We start from the raw sequence: 22,041 nt of genomic DNA on the forward strand, positions 1-22,041 counted from the left end.
TGAGTAATAAATGTACTGAAATTGAAAAAAAAAAAGCTGCTGACGACGAAACTATAGATTAGGCGTGAATTTAGGGTAGTTGAGTGAAGTAAAATGTGATGTATCTGTGAGATGGAGAGATAGTTAAAAAAAGAAATTTTTAATATTTTTTTATATGATAGAAAATATTAGTAAATATGGTATTATAATATGTGTAAATAAGTAATTTTCCCTAATCTTAAATGGATAAGTTGAAGGTAGGCCCAAGCTAACCATCTTCGCCCCTTTGGTTTTAATTAATCAGGAAGAGCTTCTCCAGAATTTATCATACTAAAAATGGAGGGCACTCTTAGCTTCCGCAGTTGTTCTCAGGCTCAGCTTCCGTTGCAACCGAACTCTTTCCTTCCTCAATTCTCCAAAAAGTTACAATTCTTGGTTCGTTCTTTGTACTTGTCTCTAATTTAATTCAAAAATCTTCTTCCTTATTATCTCTTTATTTATTTCAATTTTCTTTGTAGAGACTACAGAAATCGAAGCCTTTGAAATCATCCCAGTGTTATCAACGCTTGGTGATTGTGAAGGCGTTGGGTACGGGTGATAATGGGGACTTTGAAGATTTTCCAGCTACACCTAACAAGATTTTTATGGAAGAGGTAGGTATTTGCCTTTACTAGCTTCTCTTTTAACTTTTCTACTTTATTGTACCTATATTATCCATCTGTTTCCTCTGAGGTTGGTCGTGATTGCTTAAGAATAATATTTATATATACAAGAAGCAGCACATCAAATATTTCATGTAAAATGATTAATTTTAAACTAAAAATTTACATATCTAGAAATTACACAAAATATTGTTCACAAAAGGATTGTTGAATGGTTGAGGTATAGGAGTGACAACGCGGAGGTCCCAAGTTTGGGTCTTAGTTATATGACTTAGTGTTAGCCATGTGCTTTAGCCTCGATAGAGCTACTTGATACCTATGCTCATTGGATGTGACATGTTGCCCATTGAATACTTGAGATACACAAAGGTGGCCCAAGCAACATCATAATTTTAAAAAACACTAAGTTGCTGTAATTATAGTTAAAAATATTTTAAAAAATGTTTCCAAGTTGTGATTTTGTTGTTCAAAATGGGACCGACATGGTATTTGTTTGTGCTTATTGGATTTTGTAGGCAATTGGTGCTGAATACGGAGAAGGTTTCGAGACATTTAGACCCAATGGACTGCTCAAAGTTGATGTGGTAAGACCAGAAGTTTAGATTTTGTAACAGGGTTTATGAATCTTTGCGCCTTTTGGTGCTACAAGGCAACATATTTATACTCAAGGAGTTCCTTTTTTCGCATTTAGGATTTTTTAAATGATAGACTGCAAGAGGGTTTCCTGCGAAGAATCCGTTATGCGATGAAGCCTGATGAAGCTTACGGCCTCATTTTCTCTTGGGATAATGTGGTGGTAAGACCTCAATCTTTGACCATCTGGTCTAATTTAAGAGTGGTTACCTGATTTGTGAATTTTTACTTTATCTATGATCAACTATATCAATGAAAGTGATCTCTGAAGTCTGGCTGGCAAATTATTATGTCCATATAAAAGGAAGTAATCTTCTGTTGTTGGTTTGCCCTATGTTTATGCTTCTTGTCCCCATCTAATATTGCATGCTAATAAGGAATTCTTGAAGGGTGCTGGTTTTGTTACATTTAGACCCAACGTCTGAATCTTTGATGACCTTGCCTTACAAACTCAAAGTCTTCTATTGTTCATCTTTTTCCCTGCTCTCCAATTTGGTTCTTCTATGGGAGACCTTTTTTTTAATAAAAATTATGTGAAAGACAGATTAAAGAACTTCACTCTCTTCCTATGGGTCTCTCTCTATGTATGTGTGTGTATATAAGTCAAGGAACTTTCCTCTAAATACAAACATGAATTGGAACTGCAATAGAAGTACAAGATCCCCAAATTATGGCGTTTCGTCACTCACCCCAGGAATTGAGGCTTTAAGATAACAACAACGTCCCTAAAGAGGAGAGGTGGCTTGTTTTGTATAAAGTATTAGGTGCATGGACTGGAACTCAGACAAAAGGCAATGAAAACTTGGTTCATGTTAAGAAAGAACTTGATAGAATAGAAAAGAGAATTATATGAATACGTACAATGTATATTGGTTGGTTTGTGCATGTGGGGGGGTGGGAGGGGGGGAGTGGGAGATAAGATTATGTTTGGATTGATTTCCTCTAGACATGTTGCTGAAGATAATTGTAGATCAACGATGTGGTAGATATTAATGTTCCAATAATGAAGCTCGCAGCAATTGTGTTGCTGAGTTCTTTCTTCTACTTGAGTGGAAGTCATAACACTCAATTCTTTGTTGATAATGTACTTCTACATCATACATCTCAGGCAGATTCTCGAGCTCTAAAGTTGGATGCCTGGAATCAACTTGCGTCTGAAGAAGGTGAGTGACTTGCCGATTTTTCTGGCTCTGAGTAATTAAACTTCTTCTCTCGGGTTGCATGCAAATATTAATATTGTTTCATCTGTATACCATTAGCCAATCCGGGGGATTGAACTCACCTATGTTGCTCGGACTCTTCTAAAAATGGGTGCATGTTGGATCCTCCGGATGTAGTGCATTTTTGGAGGATCCCACATGGGTGAGACAAATTTTCAGAATCATACATTTGTTTCTTATTGGTCGTACAGTAAAATTATTTGCTCGTCATTTATAAAATAAAACATCTGAGTGCCGGTGATATGTCATCTGTACATAATCTTGGATCTTATTGGTATTCTTTAGTATCTCCATATATATTTGAGACGGTGATAGGTCAGATTCTTTCTGGCTCTATCAATCCAAATTCACCTATATCAGAGATCAGGGTGATATTGGCTTTTACTAATTGGTTTATCTCCCGTCATGGGCTGAATGGAATTCTTGATCTTGGGGGAAGGGAAGGGATCAGGGGTAGTGATTAATCTACCCCCATCCCCCCCCCCCCTCCCAAAAAAAAATAAAAAATAAAAAATAAATAAATTATGATCATCTGATGTCTCAATGTTCATTCCATGGAAAATGAGCCCTTGTAAGAAACTTATGGTGTGCAATCATACAAGCAGCACAATCTTCAAGACCCATAGGTTTGCAATTTTAAACAATTGGGAAGCTTATGATGTAAAACTAATCTTTGCAGTTTATGGGAGATAAGAACTAGCTAAAGAATGAACTTCTGAATTATTAAAAAGGCTGAATACATACATGGCCCCTTAAACTTGTTGGAATTTTCCATTTAAATACTTGAACTAATAGTTATACCTATCTTGATTTAATGTGTACCTCATAGACACATGTTGTTGACATGGCATAGCATGTGCAATGCACTCTCCTCTGAGTGAGTGGAAAGCCATAATCTATTTTATTTTATTTATTTTTTCTCTTATGAATTTATGATGCATCTCCACCACTCTTGCCACCAAAACAATAGCCACCACCTATCTCGCCGCTGCACGTCACTGAACCACAATAACAAAACAAAATATAAATTTGATTCTAAAATTATCCTTGCTTCTTCAAATAGGTTTGTAGCCTAGTTAATTGCATTAAGTTATCCCACGCAAGTTCCATTTGGTTTAATGCAATACTAAAAGTTGCAGACTTCTTCTCCCCAATTTCCCATTTTTGAGGGACTAACCCAGTTCCCATTACATCTTACCTTGCAGCCATTTTGTCTAAAGATTATCTTGTCCGTTGTTTATCTATAGAGCAATTGTACCAGGTAAAATAAAGGCTAGGCAAACATTTGAAGTTGATCCCAGAAGCTGAAAAATGTATGATTTCTCTCTGAAAACTATGCATGAGGAGTGAGTGAAAAGTCGGAAGGGACCATATGAATAGGATGAATGTAGGGGGAAAGGAGGGTGATAATGATATAAGAAGAGGGAGAAAGAAGAAAGTATCTGGTATTAGCTCTTGGTGCTTTAGTGGTGGAAAGAGATGAAGGCTTCTCTCTGAGGAAGAAGAATGCCATAAGCTGCAAAAGATATTTTTATTTGTTCTTTTAATTTTGACTTTTGCTTCTTTGATGATGTGTATTCTTATTATTGGCTCTATTTTTCATGTCATGGCAAGTGGCTTTCACGCTCTGAACCTAATCTAGAACTGTGCAATATGTGTTCAATTGACACAGTTTGAATATAGTTGAGGTGTTCAATAGGTATAACTCTTACTTCAGGTGTTTAAGTGAAAAATTCGGACAAGTTTAAGGGGCCGCATATGTATTTGGCCTATTAAAAACAATGACTACTTTCCAGTTTGTAGATGCTCATTACTGATGCTTTTAGTTTTGATGACTACTTTCCTCAGTTTGTAGATGCTCATTACTGCTGCTTTTAATTTTGACTTTATTTTGTTAAATAATATAAGTTATTTATCATTTGGTTATGTGCAGGATTAGAGCTTCCTGAAGATGATAGTGTGCAGCGTCTATTACTTTATGCAACTGCTGATCAAGTTCTGCATAAGGTTAGGAGTTAATGCTCATACAAGTCACGACTACCTATTTTATTTGAACAATGAGTATGGATAGTCTCGCCCCTTAATTTTTGGTCCAAGTCTGTGTCCCATCAGACTTTTTTACTCTTTTGTTAGATAAATAATTGTTAAATCCTCTGTGATATTTGCCTCTATGCATATGAGTCGGTGTACATGTCTTTTTGATTGGAGAAATAGTGGACTATCAGGTTTGAGTTTTCTTTTAGGACGTTTTTGGGAGGTAAAATACAACATTTCTCTATAGAAAATCACTGAGATAAAAGATAGCATTGATCAAGCTCTCCAGGAAAAATAAAAAGGTCCCGCTTACTTTGGGAGATTGTTTTCTAGTTTTGTAGAAATCCTTTCTTATATAATCAATGTCTTATTAAAATGTCTATTTTTGATAAATCCTATGCAATTACAGGCGCTGCCAAGGGAGAAGAATGAAGCTGATCAAGATCGATTGAAGACGAGACTTTCCCAACTCTATCATGACAAGCTTCTCAAAGTAAAGCATTTTTGCAGAATGGGATGCTGTGTTTTTCGATGAACTCAAAAATATCACTATAATTCTCCTCTTTTTAGATTTCAGAGCCAATTGAAGGGTTGAAAGAATGGTTGGATGCTGTGTCAACTGCTCGTATCCCTTGCGCTGTTGTGTCAAGTCTTGATCGCAGAAATATGGTTGAAGCCTTAGAGCGCATGGGACTCATGAAGTACTTCCAGGTAGTTTATTACATTCTCTTATAGCCTGTTTGGATTGACTTATTTTTAAGCAGCTTATAAGTTGAAAACAGCTTAGAAGTTTTAAAAAAAAAGTAGGTCCAGACCAACTTTTTTTTTTTTTGACTTATAAGCTGTTTTCAACTTATAAACTTGTTTAAAATAAGTTCATCCAAATAAACCCAACTATTTATTGAGACTTATTTTAAGCACAAAATGACTTTAAGTTGGCCATCCAAACACTCAAAAAGAGTTGAAAACAGCTTATAAGCATCTTATAAGCCAATCCAAACAGTCTCTTAGAGATGATGTATACAATGTGGTCGGCTATTAACATGTGCATGTTGTTGACTGTCATGCTGCTGATGCAGGCAATTGTGACAGAGGAGGATGGAATGGAGTCTATAGCACATAGATTTCTTTCTGCAGCTGTGAAGGTAAGGCTGAAGTTTATTTTGAGTGTTGGACCGGTGCATTTCTAACACATTAAGAATACTAAAACCATATTAAGCTTACTGTCTCATTTGGATTCTTTGGGGATGGGGGTTGCTTTTAGCACATTATTTCTTACTCATATGAAGGGGAAGAATATCTAGAAGTGTGGTGTGTGAACTAAAAATGCTTAGTTTTCTCTTTTAATATGGCGTGGCAGTCCTAATTTTTTGCTTAAACTTACATCTGCATTGGATACTAAATCCTAGCAATATTGACCTGCTAATCCACTTAAATGATAGTTTAACTATACACTCTCTACTCTTTCTTCTATGCTTTTTAAGCACAGACCAAAACACAAACCTTCTTTTGAACTCTCTTGGTTTAGTTGGAGCTTACCTATAGAAAAAACAAAATTCTGCAGCTGGACAGAAAGCCATCAAAGTGTGTGGTGTTTGAGGACGATCCTAGGGGCATAACTGCTGCTCACAACTGTACAATGATGGCTGTGGCACTTATTGGTGCTCACCCTGCGTATGTATTACTGTTTTCTGGTTTTTCCCCTTATTGTTGAAGTTCTGGATTCAGTCTTTTTTGAACTGTCTAATCATATTATGTTTGGACACAAAATGTTCTTTGCTGCCGAAAAGGAGTCCCAGATCCTTCCTCCTTCTAAGGGGGTGGGTTTAGGACTAGGTGCTTACTTCAATATCTGTTTCAAGTGTTGATATATTAATACAAATTCTGGATTTTCTTGCTATTTTAATTTTCTTCAAATGCAACAAGTATGTAACTGCTTCTGCTTGCAAATTTTTATTTACGAGTTTGAAAATTGCAGGTATGATTTAGGGCAAGCTGACCTTGCTGTAGGTAGCTTCAGTGAGCTTTCTGTGATAAATCTCAGGAGATTATTTGCACATAAAGGTTCCAACTTTATGGACCTAGAGAAGCAAATAGCGGAAAAAGCACCGCGCAGAAGGAAGCTTACAATTGACACCATTTTCTGAACCAGTTTGGTACAACAGTCTACCACCTTCTTTTCCTACATGTAAATGCCCTTTTAGTTTAGAATCTGTAGGTCTTGCCGTCCCTTGCCTTCATTCATTCTTTAGATAAATACAGCTGGCAGAAGATGATTTACCTTGGGGTAATCTGAAACTCAGAAATACTTTTCTGGTCTTCTTTTTCTCTTTTTTCTTTTGGGGTTTCTGTCTCTTCGTCTGATCAAACCGTTTAATTCAAACTGATATCTACCAGCAGTGGTGGTGGTATTACGATCCATGTCACGACTAATAGTTGCTTTTAGGTGCATGCAATATTGTAATTCTTCTGAGTATATATATATATATATGAACAGATTGTAACTTTGTTCTTTTACATTTCAATTTGAATGAAATTGTTGATTTTTCAACTTGTGGCTTCGGGTTATGTTCCTATTTGTGGTTTTCTGATGACAAAAGGTAGCGTCTCGGCATTGACAGTTAGATACTTGACTTCTAGTTTTCAGTATTAGTTAGTTTTTCTCTTTTTAAGGAAAAGAGACTCTAGTTTGAAGTCTTTACTTTGAAGGGACACTTTTAGTACTTGCGCTGTGTGCGGATAATATTAAAGAAAATAATTATGTGATACTTTATTTTCGAAAATAGAGTATACATTTGAAGTGTTTCTCAAATATTACGAACAAAGACCAAATATGACACAAATTCATCATAAAATTTCAAGTACTAGAGAGCATCAATTCTTACTTGAATTACTTATATAAAATTAAATAGGTAATGGATACGAAATGCTCAATAACAATTAGATCGATTGTCTAAAATTTTATATTTTAATTGTGCTATATTATATGATTGAAGAAATGACTTAGAAGATGTAGCTCAACTTTAACGATACATATTTTAAAAATGAAGGAATATTTGAAAAGCAATATTGTTATTTTTCTTGCTTTCGAAGGGAATCTAACAACAAATAATATGTTATCAATTATCATGTAGCTTCAAAATTTAAGTAGTGTATAATTATTTTGGTAATAATCCACACGTATAGTACCTTCTTCTTTATCATCATCATCATCTTCGTAATTTCACTTCCCATTTTTTAGTTTATTTTTGGTCTATAATATTGTACTACACTGTTGTTTCAATTATATGGGACAATTTTCCTTTTAGTAAGTCCCTAACAAAATGATATATTTATATATTTAGTAATTTTATATATGCAAATGATGTATTGAAGATATTGTAGATGATATTTAAAAAATCTTTACATAATAATAGCAGCTAGGGCTGTACAGGGCAAATCGATAAACCGTACCAAATCGATAAACCAAATCAAATCGGAAAAAAAATTTGACTAGTGGTTTGGTTTGACTTGGTTTGGTGTTTGGAAAAAAACCCTGACCATTATAGGGTTGGTTTGGTTTTAACTAAAAAAAGTCAAACCAAACTCAAACCGACCCAATTATAGATATACTACTTTTAAATTATCTTATACATAAAAATATTTATTAAAATGTAATTTATAAATATTTTTTTAAAATTTTTCATAATTTTTGTTTTCTTTCTTACATTTAGATTTGGACTTGAGAAACTCATCTAAATAATATACAAAAAAGCTCATCTTATAAAGTTATATTAAAACTTCAAACAGTATTCTGCCTCCATCTTATATGTTGATATTTTGTATTAGAACTCTTTTTAAGAAGCACTGCTCTGTGCTTTTTATTAAATACTATGAAAAATCCGAGAAACCCGAAAAAATCCGAAAAACCCGAAAAAATTCGAAAAACCCGAGAAATATTGATATCGAAAAACCCGACTTTTATTGGTTTGATTTGATTTATAGATTTAATAACCCGACACAAATGGTTTGGTTTGATTTGTAAAAAATCCGAACCAACCCGGTCCATGTACACCCCTGCTATAGTTAATTATTTCATGGCAGTTAAATATTAGCACATACATCAACTTTTATATATAAATTTGTATATTGTACTTTGATCCCATTAATCTATTTTAGCTTTTTCTAATTTTTTGAACCGATGACCCATGCTCTCTAGGCCCAAAATTATTTTTTTAAAAAGGAAAAATTAGCTAATTAAGCAAATTTTATAACTTATTTATTGAAAATAGCTACACAAATATTAGTAAAAAGGACAATATTTTAGTAAAGTATCAAAATAATGGTATCCTAAGTCCCTCCCTAAATTATCTGATTTTTACCCCACATTTTATGCACAATCTGATTTTTTCTCTTTCTTTCAACTATCTCATACTTTCTCTCTCAAAATTCAAATTAACTAAAAGGTGAAATACTTTTCTCTTTATTTTCCCCCATTCTTCTCTGCTTCCAACTTTTGTCTCTTTCGCTCCCTCTTAATTTTTTTCCAGAATTTGTAAGAATATCCACAAGATTATTTAACAGTCTCATTGATTCATGTATTTTTTTTTAGAGTTATCTTTTTCAATATTTTTTCATATTTTTATGATTTCGTTTTTTATATTTGAGGTTATCTCTTGCAATTTTAATTTTTGGGCGTAGGTTATTTTGGATTGGAATGTAGCTTGAAAAAACATTGTAGATTCCCCTCTAATGGCTGACTCAAAGAGAAAAACATTGTAGATTCTCCTCTAATAGCTTGGAAAAATATTGTATTCCTACCGGATTTGTATTCTTAACAATTGACGTTTGTCAGTTATTTTTCTTCTCGGCTAATAGTTGTATTTTTTTAAAGAAAATTGCACTTCTTTATTGGTTTGTATTCATTCCAGAAAGGTATGCCAACTAATTTGTTTTTGTATCATTTCTAAATTTTTATTCTCTCACAGAGTAGTTGTAATTTTTTTTTTTTTAAATTGTACTTCTTTCTTTTGGTTTGAATTCATTCCAATAGGTATGCCACTGAATTTGTTATGTATCCTTTTCACTGAAAATACAAATGTGATTTGTATCCTATCTGATAATATATTCACTCATGTATGTAGGCTTTTTGTATAGTGTGGGATACCAATCACATTTAGAATACAAATCACACTTAGAAAATATCTAGTGTGATTTGTATCCTATCTGTTAATGTATTTTAAGTGTGATTTTTATGCTATCTGATAATGTATTCACCTATATATGTAGTGTGATACCAATCACACTTAGGATACAAATAGCACTTAGAACACATTTAGTGTGATTTGTACCTTATACATCTAATGTGATTGTACCCTATATACCCCTATTACTTGGGTATACACTGCCCACAAATAGACTTTTTGCTATTAGATACGTATTTTTTTCACTGCAACATATTCTATTACTTTTTACAGGTTTTTCTACATTAATTATATTTTTTTTGGGTTTTTAACTTTTGATTGCATGCAGAAATTGGGGTATTTTTATGCTTGCATATGTAGAGTATTTGTCTTATGGACAAAAAAATTCAGCCGGTATTTTTGATATGTGTTGATTAATTGCCTTAGTTACTGCAGTAACTAGTCAAATAAAAATTGCTGAATATTCTCCAACTTTTTAGCTATCTTCAGTAGTTTAACTTAGTTGTTGTTTTGTAAGAGTTAGCTATTATTTTAAGCAGTTTATTTATTATGGGATCATGTGCAAAGTAGTTGCTGAAATATAGGCTCTACTTGTTGCATTTTCCCTCTATTTAAACTCCATTTCAATTCAATGAAAAATCATCTTTCCAGCAAATCTTTCTTTTCTTCTTCTTGCCTTTATTTTCTGTTTCTAGGGTTGAAGTTAAACTCATAAACTCCAACAAAAGTGGTATCAGAACACTTTTCTTGAGGGACCTGTAATTGAGGAAACTCATTTTTCTTATTCCTTTTTTTCTTATATGGATTCAGAAACTCCTTTTACTGCACTAGCACCACCTGTCTATAAAGGTGAAGGCTATCATGTCTGGGCAACAAGAATGGAGGCACACATGGAGGCAAATGATCTGTGAGAAGCTGTTGATGAGACTGCGAAGTTCTTCCCTTGCCTGAAAATCCAATCATGACGCAGATAAGGAATCACAAGGAGAAGAAAATAAGAAAATCAAAGGCTATAGCAACATTATTTGCTGCAGTCTCATCTGAAATATTTGTTAGGATTATGATAATGAAATTAGCATCTGAGGTCTGAAATTTCCTAAAGAGAGAATATGAAGGAGATGAACGGATAAAACGAATGCGTATTCTCAACTGATAAGAGAATTTGAACTTTAGAAGATGAAGGATTCAAAGACAGTCAAAGACTATTCTCACAGATTAATCAACATTGCCAACAGTGTAAGATTACTTGGCTCTAAATTTCCTGATTCTAGATTGGTTCAAAAAATACTTGTAACAGTCCCCGAAAGGTTTGAAGCAACTATTTCCTTGCTGGAAAATTCTAAGGATCTGTCAATAATTAGTTTGACAAAACTATTGAATTCTAGTAAACTCTACAAATTTATGATCAACTTTTCCTTTCAGGCACAAGAATAAAGAAGACTTATGAGGTCTGAAGGATCTGTTGAGGATGCACTACCTGCAAAAGTTCAATGAAATTAGGGAGACAAAGAAAAGAAGAAGTGGAAAGAGAAGGAAAATTCAGGTTCTCATTCTCTTTGGGTCAATAGGGAAACAAAACATGATTTTCCTCCTTGCAAGCATTGTGGAAAGAAGGGTCATCCACCATTAAAATGCTGGAGAAGGCCAGACCAATAGTGTGAGAAATGTCAAATAATGGGACATCATCAAAAAATTTGTCAGAATAAAACTCAATAAAATAATACTACACAAGTAGCAAATCAAGAAGATGAGGAGCAACTCTTTGTAGCAACATGTTTTACAACTAGCAACTCAAGTGACAAGTGGCTTATGGACAGTGGTTGCACAAACCACATGATATTTGATCGTGATCTCTTCAAGGAGTTGGATACTTCAGTTCCAAAGTACAAGTTGGCAATGGAGATTATATTACTACTGAAGACAAAGGTACTGTAGAAATTAAAATTGTTTCAAGTACAAAACTAATGAAAGGTGTGTATTTTGTACCTAATATAAGTCATAGTCTATTAAGTGTTGGCCTGATGCTTGAGAATGGTTTCAAATTCTCTTTGAAGTCAATTATTGTCAAATCAAAGATGAAGATGGAAAAAATTTATTCAAAGTAATGATGAAGGGAAAGATCTTCACATTGGATCCTTTAGTGCATGATCAAAAAGCTTATTCTGCAGTTAAGATTAATGTAGAAGTTTGGCACAAAAGGCTCAAACATTTCAATCATGATGCTATAATGAACCTATAGAAGAAAGATTTAGTTTGAGGGCTGCCTAACCTTGAGGCTGAAATACCAGATTGTAAAAATTGTTAATTTGGGAAGCAAACAAGGCTTCCTTTCAACAAGGCAACTTGGAGAGCTACTGAAAAGCTAAACTTAATTCACCCAGATCTAGATGGTCCTCAAAGAACTCTGTCACTCAAAAGGAGTAAGTATTATATAGTTTTCATTGATGACTATATGAAAATGTGTTGGATTTACTTTCTTAGGTTCAAGTTAGAGGTTGTCGCTATCTTCTAAAAATTCAAGCAATGGATCAAAACTCAAAGTGGTTATAAGATTCAATCTTTAAGGGCCGATAATGGTAAGGAGTACACATCTGATTAGTTTAATATATTTTGTGAAGAAGCCGGGATTGAACACCAGCACACTGCTCCATATACTCCACAAGAAAATGGAGTTAGTGAGAGGAAGAATCGTACCATAATGGAGATGGCTAAATGTTTGTTGTACGAGAAGTGTTTGCCAAAAAAGTACTGGGCAGAAGATGCACATACATCAGTCTTTCTACTCAACAGGCTTCCAACAAAAATATTAATAGGAAAGATTCCATTTGAAGTATGGTATGGCTACAAACATTTTTTAAAAAATCTCAAAGTGTTTGGATGCTTGTGCTTTACTTATGTGCCACAGACTAAAAGAGATAAGTTAGATAAAAGGGCAGAAGCTCGAATATTTGTGGATTATACCACTGTTTCTAAGGCTTACAGGGTTTTCCATTCTCATACAAGGAAAATCCTGATAAGTAGAGATGTGCATTTCATAGAAGATGAACAATTGAATTGGAAAGAAGTAGAACCAACATTCATTCCAGATCAAAGTATAATGCTCCAGCTGAAAGAAGATGAATTGGTGGATGGTGTCCCGGCAAGCGGTACAAGACCTCTTTCTAATATCTATCAGAGATGCAATATGGTTGTTCTTGAGCCAACGAATTTTTGGGAAGTAGAAAAAAATCCTAAATGGAGAACTGCAATGAAAGAGGAACTCGCCATGTCTAAGAAGAATTAGACCTAGAAACTTGTAAAAAGACCCGAAGATAGGAAAATCATAGGAGTGAAGTGAATTTTTAGAACTAAGTTGAATGCAAATGGCTCTATCAACAACCACAAAGCCAGACTTGTTGTAAAGGGGTATGCTCAAATTTTTGGTATTGATTTTTCTGATACATTTGCTCCTATTTCTAGATTAGAAACCATCGACTTATCGTTGGCTATAGCTGTACAAAAGGGTTGGAAAGTGTTTTAGTTGGATGTTTAATCTACATTCTTGAATGGCTTTCTTGAGGAGGAAATTTTTGTTAAGCAGCCTAAAGGATTTGCAGTAAAAGGGCCTGTAGATGAAGTGTATCAACTCAAAAAAGCTTTGTATAGACTAAAGCATGCGCCCAGAGCTTGGTACAATAGGATTGATGAGCATTTAGTGAAGTTGGATTTTAGAAAATGCCTTAGTGAAGGTACTATCTACATGTCACGCCCCGCTAGAATACCCTAGGCTTTATCGGCACTTAGAGACTATTGGAAGTCCCTAAGGGAACCACTTGGCCTGTTCACACAATTATTCAATCAACTCTCTATCAGCGGAAGACTTAACTCATCAAGATGATCAAATAAATACTTATGGAATAAGGCCAAAGGCCAATAATATGTCTAAGCCAATCAACAAGACTAGTACGAATGAAACTAGCGAAAAGACAATGTCAAATCAATAAGTCAACAATCTAGTTTATGAAGCCTCTATCAACTGTCTAAGTGGTGTCAATGAAAAGTTCATGGTTATCTCAAATCAAATAAAGATGAAAGTCTAAACTTTAAAGCTAGATAATAAAAGAGTGGCATCCTCCATAAGTAGGGAGGACTTACCAATAAACTGGATACCAATAGATCCTCAACGACGCGCCTGTTGATGATCTCTAGTACCTATCTCTGCATCATAAAATGATGCAGGCCCAAATAGACGTCAGTACGTGCAATGTAAGAGTATATAATATGACAGAATAAAACATATATAAGGTAGAATAATACCAGTTCAGATATCGCAATCAGAAAGATATGAAATTCAATCAGGATGTCATAAGTCTAAAGCAAGAGTAAGGTTTAGATAAAGACCAATCATATACTATCCACTCCAATCCAAATCCGAGCCAATCCAATCCAATCAAATTAGAGTACTATCAAAACCTATATGGGAGTTTCTCTTATCCGACAATAATCACTTATGAGCCAGTAATCGTACAACAAGTCTGTTGCTGTTGCCAAAACCGTCTAGTACTTTGCCAGAGTAAAGGACGAATCATCCAATAAAGGATCCAATCAAACAATCAAGTCCTATCTTTTCAGGACATTGAAATAAAGGGAAATATTTGACTTTAATGGTTCAATCCACTCCTACACTAGCTACGTAGTTATTGAGTTTGAGTTATTACTTATTCTTATCCAATTCGGTGCTCGATACTCCTCCCAATACTCAATGCTCATAGGAAAATCAATCCCAATCAACCAATGAACAAGCCTCATATGGACTTTTATCAATTCATCAGTTTTATCAAATCAGTCTATTCAGACAACCATTTTCCAATCATTTCCAAATCATTCATTTATGAGTAGTTAGGACAATTATTTATGATAACATTTAGTTGAGACCATTCAATTTAGTTCAATAATGAAGATGCAAAGACTATCAAGTTTCATCAAGACTATCATTATGCTCACATTCCAATCATAATCATACATTCACAAGTTCAAGGCTTTACACTCAATCCTTAATCATATTTATCCAATATTAGTCAAAATATCTTAAGGTCTTATGAAGTAAATAGTTAAAATTATTTGTTCAAGAACAAGTTGATAGAAATCATCAATTACGCAGTATTATGTAAAAATATGTTAAATTTAAAGAAAATTCTCAAGAAACACAATCATGGTGACTCAATTCAGTCACAATTCAATAAATCATAATTGTGGGGACTAAATTCATTCACAAAACAACCTATCATAATCATGGGCACATGAAAGAGCAAAGTCCATGCTTTATTTTAGCCTTACATCTGTTATATATTCCTAATTTTTGAGAAAGGTGAGATCTTTGGAGGAAGAGATGGCAAGAATCCATTTCTTGAACCTTAGAGATTGATTTTCTTAAAAACCTATAGATTCCATGGGTAAAAGATATAAATTGGTGTTGAGATGAAGAAATTAGGGAATTTCATGGTCAAATCTTACCTTGAATGATGGATGAACCATGGAGGGAGTTAGTTTCTTGAGAATTTCTCTTTCTAGGGTAAATATTTGAATTAGAAAGATGAATTACGTCTTTTGGGTTTTATTAAAAAAACACAGGCCTTCATGGGCATGCATAAAATGCTCTTAGCGCGGCCAACACGCGGAGAGGGAAGTAAGCACTGCCTCATTGTGCTAGCGCATGGAAAATTTCTCGTGCGCGTGGCCGGCGCACGACCAGACAATATTAGTAAAATGGATATAACTTTTTACCCCATACTCCAATTGATTCAACTAGGTGGCATTGAAAAGAAGACTCATAGACCTTTTATTTGATAGGTAATGGGCCACCTAAATCTTTGCATGATGAGAGATATAATTATTTGGAGTTGACCCTTATAAGATCTTATCTTTGAATTCAACTTAGTACTAGAGATTCCTTATGACCCTAATTCACCTATAATAGACTTCAAAGACTTAGGAATTGCTCCTAAAGCATATATACAATTAGAAGTCATCGGGTTCGGGCCTATGCGCATATGAAGAATGGCTTGGATATTAGCTTAAAAATTTTGGGGTATAACAATATCTCCCCCTTGGGATCATTCATCCTCGAATGATGAGTAAAAAAAGGTGTGGAATCGAGGAACAAATTACAATCAAGACTCAATTAAATCAACCAATCAACAATCAAACTATATAGACAATCAACTATTCAGATTCAAGAATAGACAAATTAGTTCAAGTCAAGAGTAGGGACATTAAATTCAACATTCTCATCATTAGTCACAAATTGAACGTCAAAACTCAATCATTTGAATTATTCAAACATCTAGATCATCAACCGTCGAACTCAATAAAGAAAAAAATATCAACTCGAATCAAGAATAGGATGTTACTTTCGACATCATCATTGATGGCAAGAATAAAAGTGGATATTTTGTCTTTATATCATCCTCATAGGATAGTCTATCCTTGATTTCATCACTATCAATGGGAACTACCAACAACGGATCTCCCAAGAACTATTTCAATCATCGAGACATAAAGCACCGGAGAAATGACGACTAAATCAGAAGGTAACTCCAATTCATGAGTGACATCTCCAATCCTCTTCACCCTTTGGTAAGGCCAATGTATTGGTGCCCAAGCTTCCTCTTCTTTCCAAGACTCATAATACTTTTCACGTACATCCAATCATTCACCTCAAACTCGAAATGGTTTTCTCTTCCTCCATAACTTGGTGAACTAAGTCTTATCCATCCCATTCCAAGATAGGGAACTTACTCGTTAGAAGACATCATACCAGGGATGAGAGAAGATCTATAACCTCGAATGCTTCCCTCAACATTCCTCTTACCAGGTTCAAGCCTAACTCTAAGTCTCAAGGTGCTAGTCCTAATATGATCATACTTATACAAATCATACACTATACCTCCATAAGGACCTTTTACTAATAGAATACTACTCCTCCCCACCACTTCATACAAACACTCATAATCATCACCCTAAAGTCATCAATTGCCTACTGCCATCACTCTCATAATGAAAACCACACACTCAAGCCTGTCACTCTAACTATCTCAACCACATCTAAGAATTGTCTAGCCTACTTTAATATTTCTACCTCCATTATTGCATGATCTCTTACCCAGAGACACACTAATACTCTTACCTATCTAATTCACATCACAGGGTCTCATCTTGCTCCTCTTATACACCTCTATCCTTAACTAGACAAGTATAACACAACTATCACAATCAGGAAATACTCACTCTCCCTCATCTACTCTCACTCTACTCAGTCTACTATCATCAATATCACTATCAACACTAGAAAGGAAAAATCACAAATAAAGTTTTGAGCAAAAAGTCATAAGCACGATTCATTCAAGAAAGTCTGATATGGGAATATTCATAACTGATATGATCTCTATAGTCTTTTAGGGCCTATCATGAGTTCATAGAACTATATATATTGTAAAACTCAAGTCATGTGTCGTGTAATATAGGGCTAAAAACTCTTAGATTCATGAGACAAAATTAGGATGGTTGAATAAAATTATCAATTCTCATCCTCGAACTCATCATAGATATGCATCAACATGAGGGTGCATAGGTCTAGGACATGGTCATGGTGCTCATACATACGACATGAATAAAGTATCACCTCGACTGAAGTGTTAGGAATATGCGAGATGAAAAAAACATCTATGTATCATTCTGATCAAATCATCACTACCGAAAGCTAAAGACATACTTTATTTCATTACCTTATCATCTCCCCCTTAGATCAAAGGTCACCTCCTTAAGTCTGCAAACCAATTCTCTACACTAAGTTATAAGCACAACACTCAACACGACAGAGTATTACTATTCATAAGAACACTTAAACTCTCTGATTATACTATACCCAAAGATACCAAACTACTACTGAGGCCTCATTCTAAGATACTTCCCTTAACTTTCTTCTATATTTTAGGCATTCTTCTATACTTACTGTTCTTTTTAGCGTACACATCCACTTTCTCTAAATCTTATGATCTAACCTCTTCTTTTTAGCCTACTAATAATTATCTTCTAGGTTCACATATTCCTAACTTAGTTGAAGTAAACTTGAACTATAACAAGAGACTCATCATTATCTATATACAACTACCTTCGACACAATTCTTATGATAATAAATATAAAGATAAACTCACATCCAACCTTCTCCACATTAGCAGCTAAAGGGTACTAACTAGTCAACCAAAGTAACTCATAAAATTAGAGCCTTATACAACTCTATACTATCTCAGATACATATTTTAAGCCTCTTCTTACCAAATAACTTAGCCTCAATTCAATATTTAAATCTGAGAGTCACATACCCCTATTCGTAACATATACGCCTCGTAAGTTAATATCTTAATCTCTTGCATACGCCATGTCAAGACTACTAAATTAATATAAAAACTAGCACTATCACACTCATAATGCTATTCCCTCTTTCTTCACACTATCATCTCAAATTCAAGCTTAGGGTCTAGTACTAACATGCATATAACACACTACTCGCATGCTATACCAACTTACAACTACTAGGTGAAATTAAGAAACACTTTCCTACTGAAACCTCATGAGAAGCAATCGATCCTCATCTCACTATTTGTCTAATTATAATTTATCACCTTATCTCCTTTCTTAACCTAATTACTATTTACCCATTCATTACACCTCACTGCCTAGTTATATTCATATCTTTCTAAATAATATGGGGCACTCTCTTCAAAATCATAAGCCTAGCTAAGATCTATCATCTCATGACTATTCCTCCCTTCTATTCAACACCTATACTAGGTCTTTTACTAACACAAATACACCTCAACATAAAACTCTTATCATGGTTCGAGTGTACTCTAACTCTTCCTCTACATCCTGTCATGAAAGCTAGACGATACTTACCATATCTTTAGTCAAAGTCAAAGGGACTTGATTTCTAACCCCATCACCTACCTTATAGATACATAGCTCTAGTTACATGTCTCAATCAACCACCATTCTCACTATTTGGTTCCTAGTCCTCTAACTCTATTTTTCTAGCTCTAGGATCATTCTACGAATCATAGCTTAGCATGTCTCAAATCACATTCTATCGGATGGTGACACTAATCATTTAGAGACATAACTTTCCTCTCAAGGATAACATTCGAAGCAAGTTTTTTTTAGAGAAGAGAGTATGTAAATATATCTTGCTCTAGCTCAATGCACGATTTATATGAATAAGGGTGCATTCTTTCAAATTAATAGACTTGTGCACACTAATTGGCTCCTCTCAAGCCTAGCGTAGTCTTTTTATCTTTGAATACTTTATATGAAAGTAATGCATCAATAAAGATCTGAGCTTTACTGTTCTAACCACTTGAGTATGAGCGGTAGTCAAATAGATTTTAGCAATGCACGAATCAGAAGGGAACTTTAATAGAGTTAAACTCTATTGCACGAAATCAGAATATGAAAGAAGTGGAACAATTCCTAATGCTCTAAAGCCTCCTGATTATACGTGTGGTGTACAATACACCCATAAGCAAGCTTCTACTAGACACAACTTCATAGACTCCCAAGGACTCTTGAACTCTATGCTTTGATACCAAGTTTGTCACACCCCGACAGGGTACCCTAGGCGTGGCAGGCATTTAGAGACTATTGCTAGTCCCCAAGCGAATCACTTGGCCTATTCACATAATTATTCAATCAACTCTCTACCAGAGGAAGACTTAAATCATTAAGATGATCAAATAAATACTTATGGAATAAGGCCAAAGGACAATAATCAGTCTAATCTATTCAACAAGACTAGTACGAATGAAACTAGCGAAAAGACACTGTCAAATCAACAAGTCAACAATCTAGTCTATGAAGCCTCTATCAACTGTCTAAGTGGTGCCAATGACAGGTTCATGGCTATCTCAAATCAAATAAAGATGAAAGTATATACTATAAATGTAGCATCCTCTTTTAGGAGAATGCCACTTATGAAATAAAAACTAATTATTACTATTATTTTACCCTAAAAAAACTTATTGAAATACGATAAAGGAGTTTTATTTTTAAAAAATGATTTCCAATTTAACAATACTGCAGGTCCATAAAATACACAAAACTTCAAATAAGTAATTATCACAAAAATATTATCTTCCTTCGTGCATAATGACAAGTCAAAACATAACTTAGTACATTACATAACTTGAGTTAAAAGCACACTCTAAAATAACAAAATTAGTCACTTGGTTCAAATTACAAGCCTTCAAAATTCTGTACATAAGTGCCACACATGTATCATGTACAAGTCCCCAAAATAATATACAAAAACTAGATGTATATATATATGTGATCTTCAAAAAAGCTCCCAAAAAGTCTACTCCACATGGCCATCTTCATATCTCGTCTCGCACATTACCTACGATAGGAAACAATTATCGCTAAGCATAAAGCTTAGTGGTGTATAACCTTTGGACTTAGAGCCATTACAAATTCTCCAATTTCCTTTTTCATCATAAGCGGTTCAATAAGGTAGCATTAAGTCCAAGTGAACAAGTATATCAAGTATCGAATACAAATCTTGGAGAGTTTCAAAATATCAATACTAATATTCAAAGGCTTAAGTACCAAGGATGCTTATAATTCCATTCAAAAGAGTAGTCAAATAATCAATTTCACCCCATATGTACGTCATGCCTTCACACTAAGCACAATCAATATCAAGACGGACCGAAGCCCCGAAATCAAGAAGTGTCCATATCAAGAAGGGTCGTCACCCAATATCAAGAAGATCAAAGACCATATTGAAAGTGGCTTTTCACTCATACTCAAAAATGGATGAAAGTCCATCGGCAAGACAAAATATAAATCCAAAGTCAAGATGGGAAAGATCTGAATCGAGAGGCATGCCAATATCGATGACAAGTCACCGTAACAAGAAGGACAAATTCCCAACAAGAATGGAAAATGATCAAGCAATTCGTACAAGTGGACGATTCAGCGAAAGTTTTGCAATACTTGAGATAATAGTCATACCAAAATACAAAATAAGGAGTAAGGAAATAACCCAACAAAATACTTCAAATTTCAGAAAAATAAAATATTCCAAGTTCAATTTTATACACGAACCTTGGCGTTTTAGCACACAACAAGTTCTACCACCATTCGAGGAGTTCAATTTCTCTATGTCATAGATCAACCAAAATCCACTTCATCAAACAGTTCCTCTTAGCTTGTATAAGAGAATATACACCTTAAATACACAATCAAATATCTACTTAAGTTTAAAAGTTCCATCATATCGAAACTAAACATAAAATCACTGAAAATCAACCCAAAGTATCAAAATGAAATTTCTGGACAGCACTACTGCTTTGTATTGCTGCTCAGTTTCGAAAGGATAAATGGGAGAAATAGGCTTTTTGTCCTCAAAGAAAGTTATAGCTATATGTCTTAGGGTCATATACAACTTTGAATCACCCCTACAACAATTATGTACAACAAGATATGCTCAAACTACCCACAGCAGTCCATGTAGGATTTTTAGACCAAAATCTGGGCAGCACCTCCCCTGTACTTCATCACCGTTTTTCGAGTCAATAAAAGCAAAACTGGATTTTGTATCCTAAATAAATGTTATATCCCTATGAAATATCTTTCCAAAACATCTTGAATCGCTTAAAACTAAGTTTTACACAAGAAGTTATACTACAATTACTAATAGCAGTCCCAACCAAAAATGGATTTGCAAACAAAGTTTATTCCCCCAATTTCGACAACAACAACTTATCAAGAACATCAACAAAAATATAAACAATCATTCTACTTTATAACTTAACTAATTCCACCCATTTAATCCAACCAAAACAGCCCCTAATCCATAAATTCCAACAAAGCAACAAACAAGTTTATAACACTATTTTGTCCGTTCTAATCGGTTAAATCTCTAAACAAGCTTGATAATAAGGAAAACAACACCTCAATCTTACCTTGAAGTATAAGTCAACCACCTTAATACACTCCTTATTCTTTGATTTTTAGCTCAAAGTGAAGACAACGCAACGTGCAACGTTTTTCTCTTCACGAGCTTCAGAAATTGGGACTCAAATTTGGGTCAAAAATGGCTTTTAATTCTCTCTCTCTATGGTGTTCTGGAAGTGTATTGAATGAAACAAAAGAGATAAGGCTGAACTTATCTCTTACATGGTAAGAAATATGGGCTGACCCGACTTGGAATCAGGTTGGGCCAAACTTTCTGCCCATCTTGACCCTTCTACCTTACAATGTCCATAACGTTTTGTTCCGATGTCATATATAAT

The 22,041-nt window shown here is 34.4% G+C and overlaps 1 protein-coding gene and 1 long non-coding RNA gene across 3 annotated transcripts; one reads left to right on the forward strand and one right to left on the reverse strand.

Annotated features, from left to right (window-relative positions):
* The first annotated feature begins 249 nt into the window (after positions 1–249).
* LOC129900821 (5-amino-6-(5-phospho-D-ribitylamino)uracil phosphatase, chloroplastic) lies at positions 250–7,039 on the forward strand. 2 transcript variants are annotated; one of them, XM_055975886.1, is made up of 11 exons: positions 250–414; positions 498–632; positions 1,157–1,225; positions 1,333–1,437; positions 2,383–2,437; positions 4,428–4,501; positions 4,938–5,021; positions 5,099–5,239; positions 5,608–5,673; positions 6,093–6,202; positions 6,507–7,039. In XM_055975886.1, exons 1-11 carry the CDS (start codon positions 316–318, stop codon positions 6,673–6,675), a joined length of 1,107 nt encoding a protein of 368 aa, XP_055831861.1. In that variant the 5' UTR covers positions 250–315; the 3' UTR covers positions 6,676–7,039. The 2 variants fall into 2 exon arrangements, with proteins under 2 accessions (XP_055831861.1, XP_055831862.1); XM_055975887.1 differs by having other exon boundaries at positions 256–414; positions 507–632.
* Positions 7,040–20,860: 13,821 nt separating this feature from the next.
* Positions 20,861–21,745, reverse strand: LOC129898643 (uncharacterized). Its single transcript, XR_008769418.1, has 3 exons — positions 21,712–21,745; positions 21,243–21,293; positions 20,861–20,975 (listed from the first exon to the last, which is right to left on the reverse strand). It is a non-coding gene; the product is annotated as an uncharacterized LOC129898643 (long non-coding RNA).
* Positions 21,746–22,041: the final 296 nt, after the last annotated feature.

This window comes from Solanum dulcamara, chromosome 8 (genome assembly GCF_947179165.1).
Source record: "Solanum dulcamara chromosome 8, daSolDulc1.2, whole genome shotgun sequence".
In the NCBI taxonomy this organism is placed as follows: Eukaryota; Viridiplantae; Streptophyta; class Magnoliopsida; order Solanales; family Solanaceae; genus Solanum; species Solanum dulcamara.

Coding starts and splice junctions, on each gene's coding strand:
- LOC129900821 (XM_055975886.1), top strand. CDS start 316: ATGGAGGGCACTCTTAGCTTCCGCAGTTGTTCTCAGGCTCAGCTTCCG. Junction 633..1,156: donor ACAAGATTTTTATGGAAGAG/GTAGGTATTTGC, acceptor TGGATTTTGTAG/GCAATTGGTGCTGAATACGG. Junction 5,674..6,092: donor TTCTTTCTGCAGCTGTGAAG/GTAAGGCTGAAG, acceptor AAAATTCTGCAG/CTGGACAGAAAGCCATCAAA.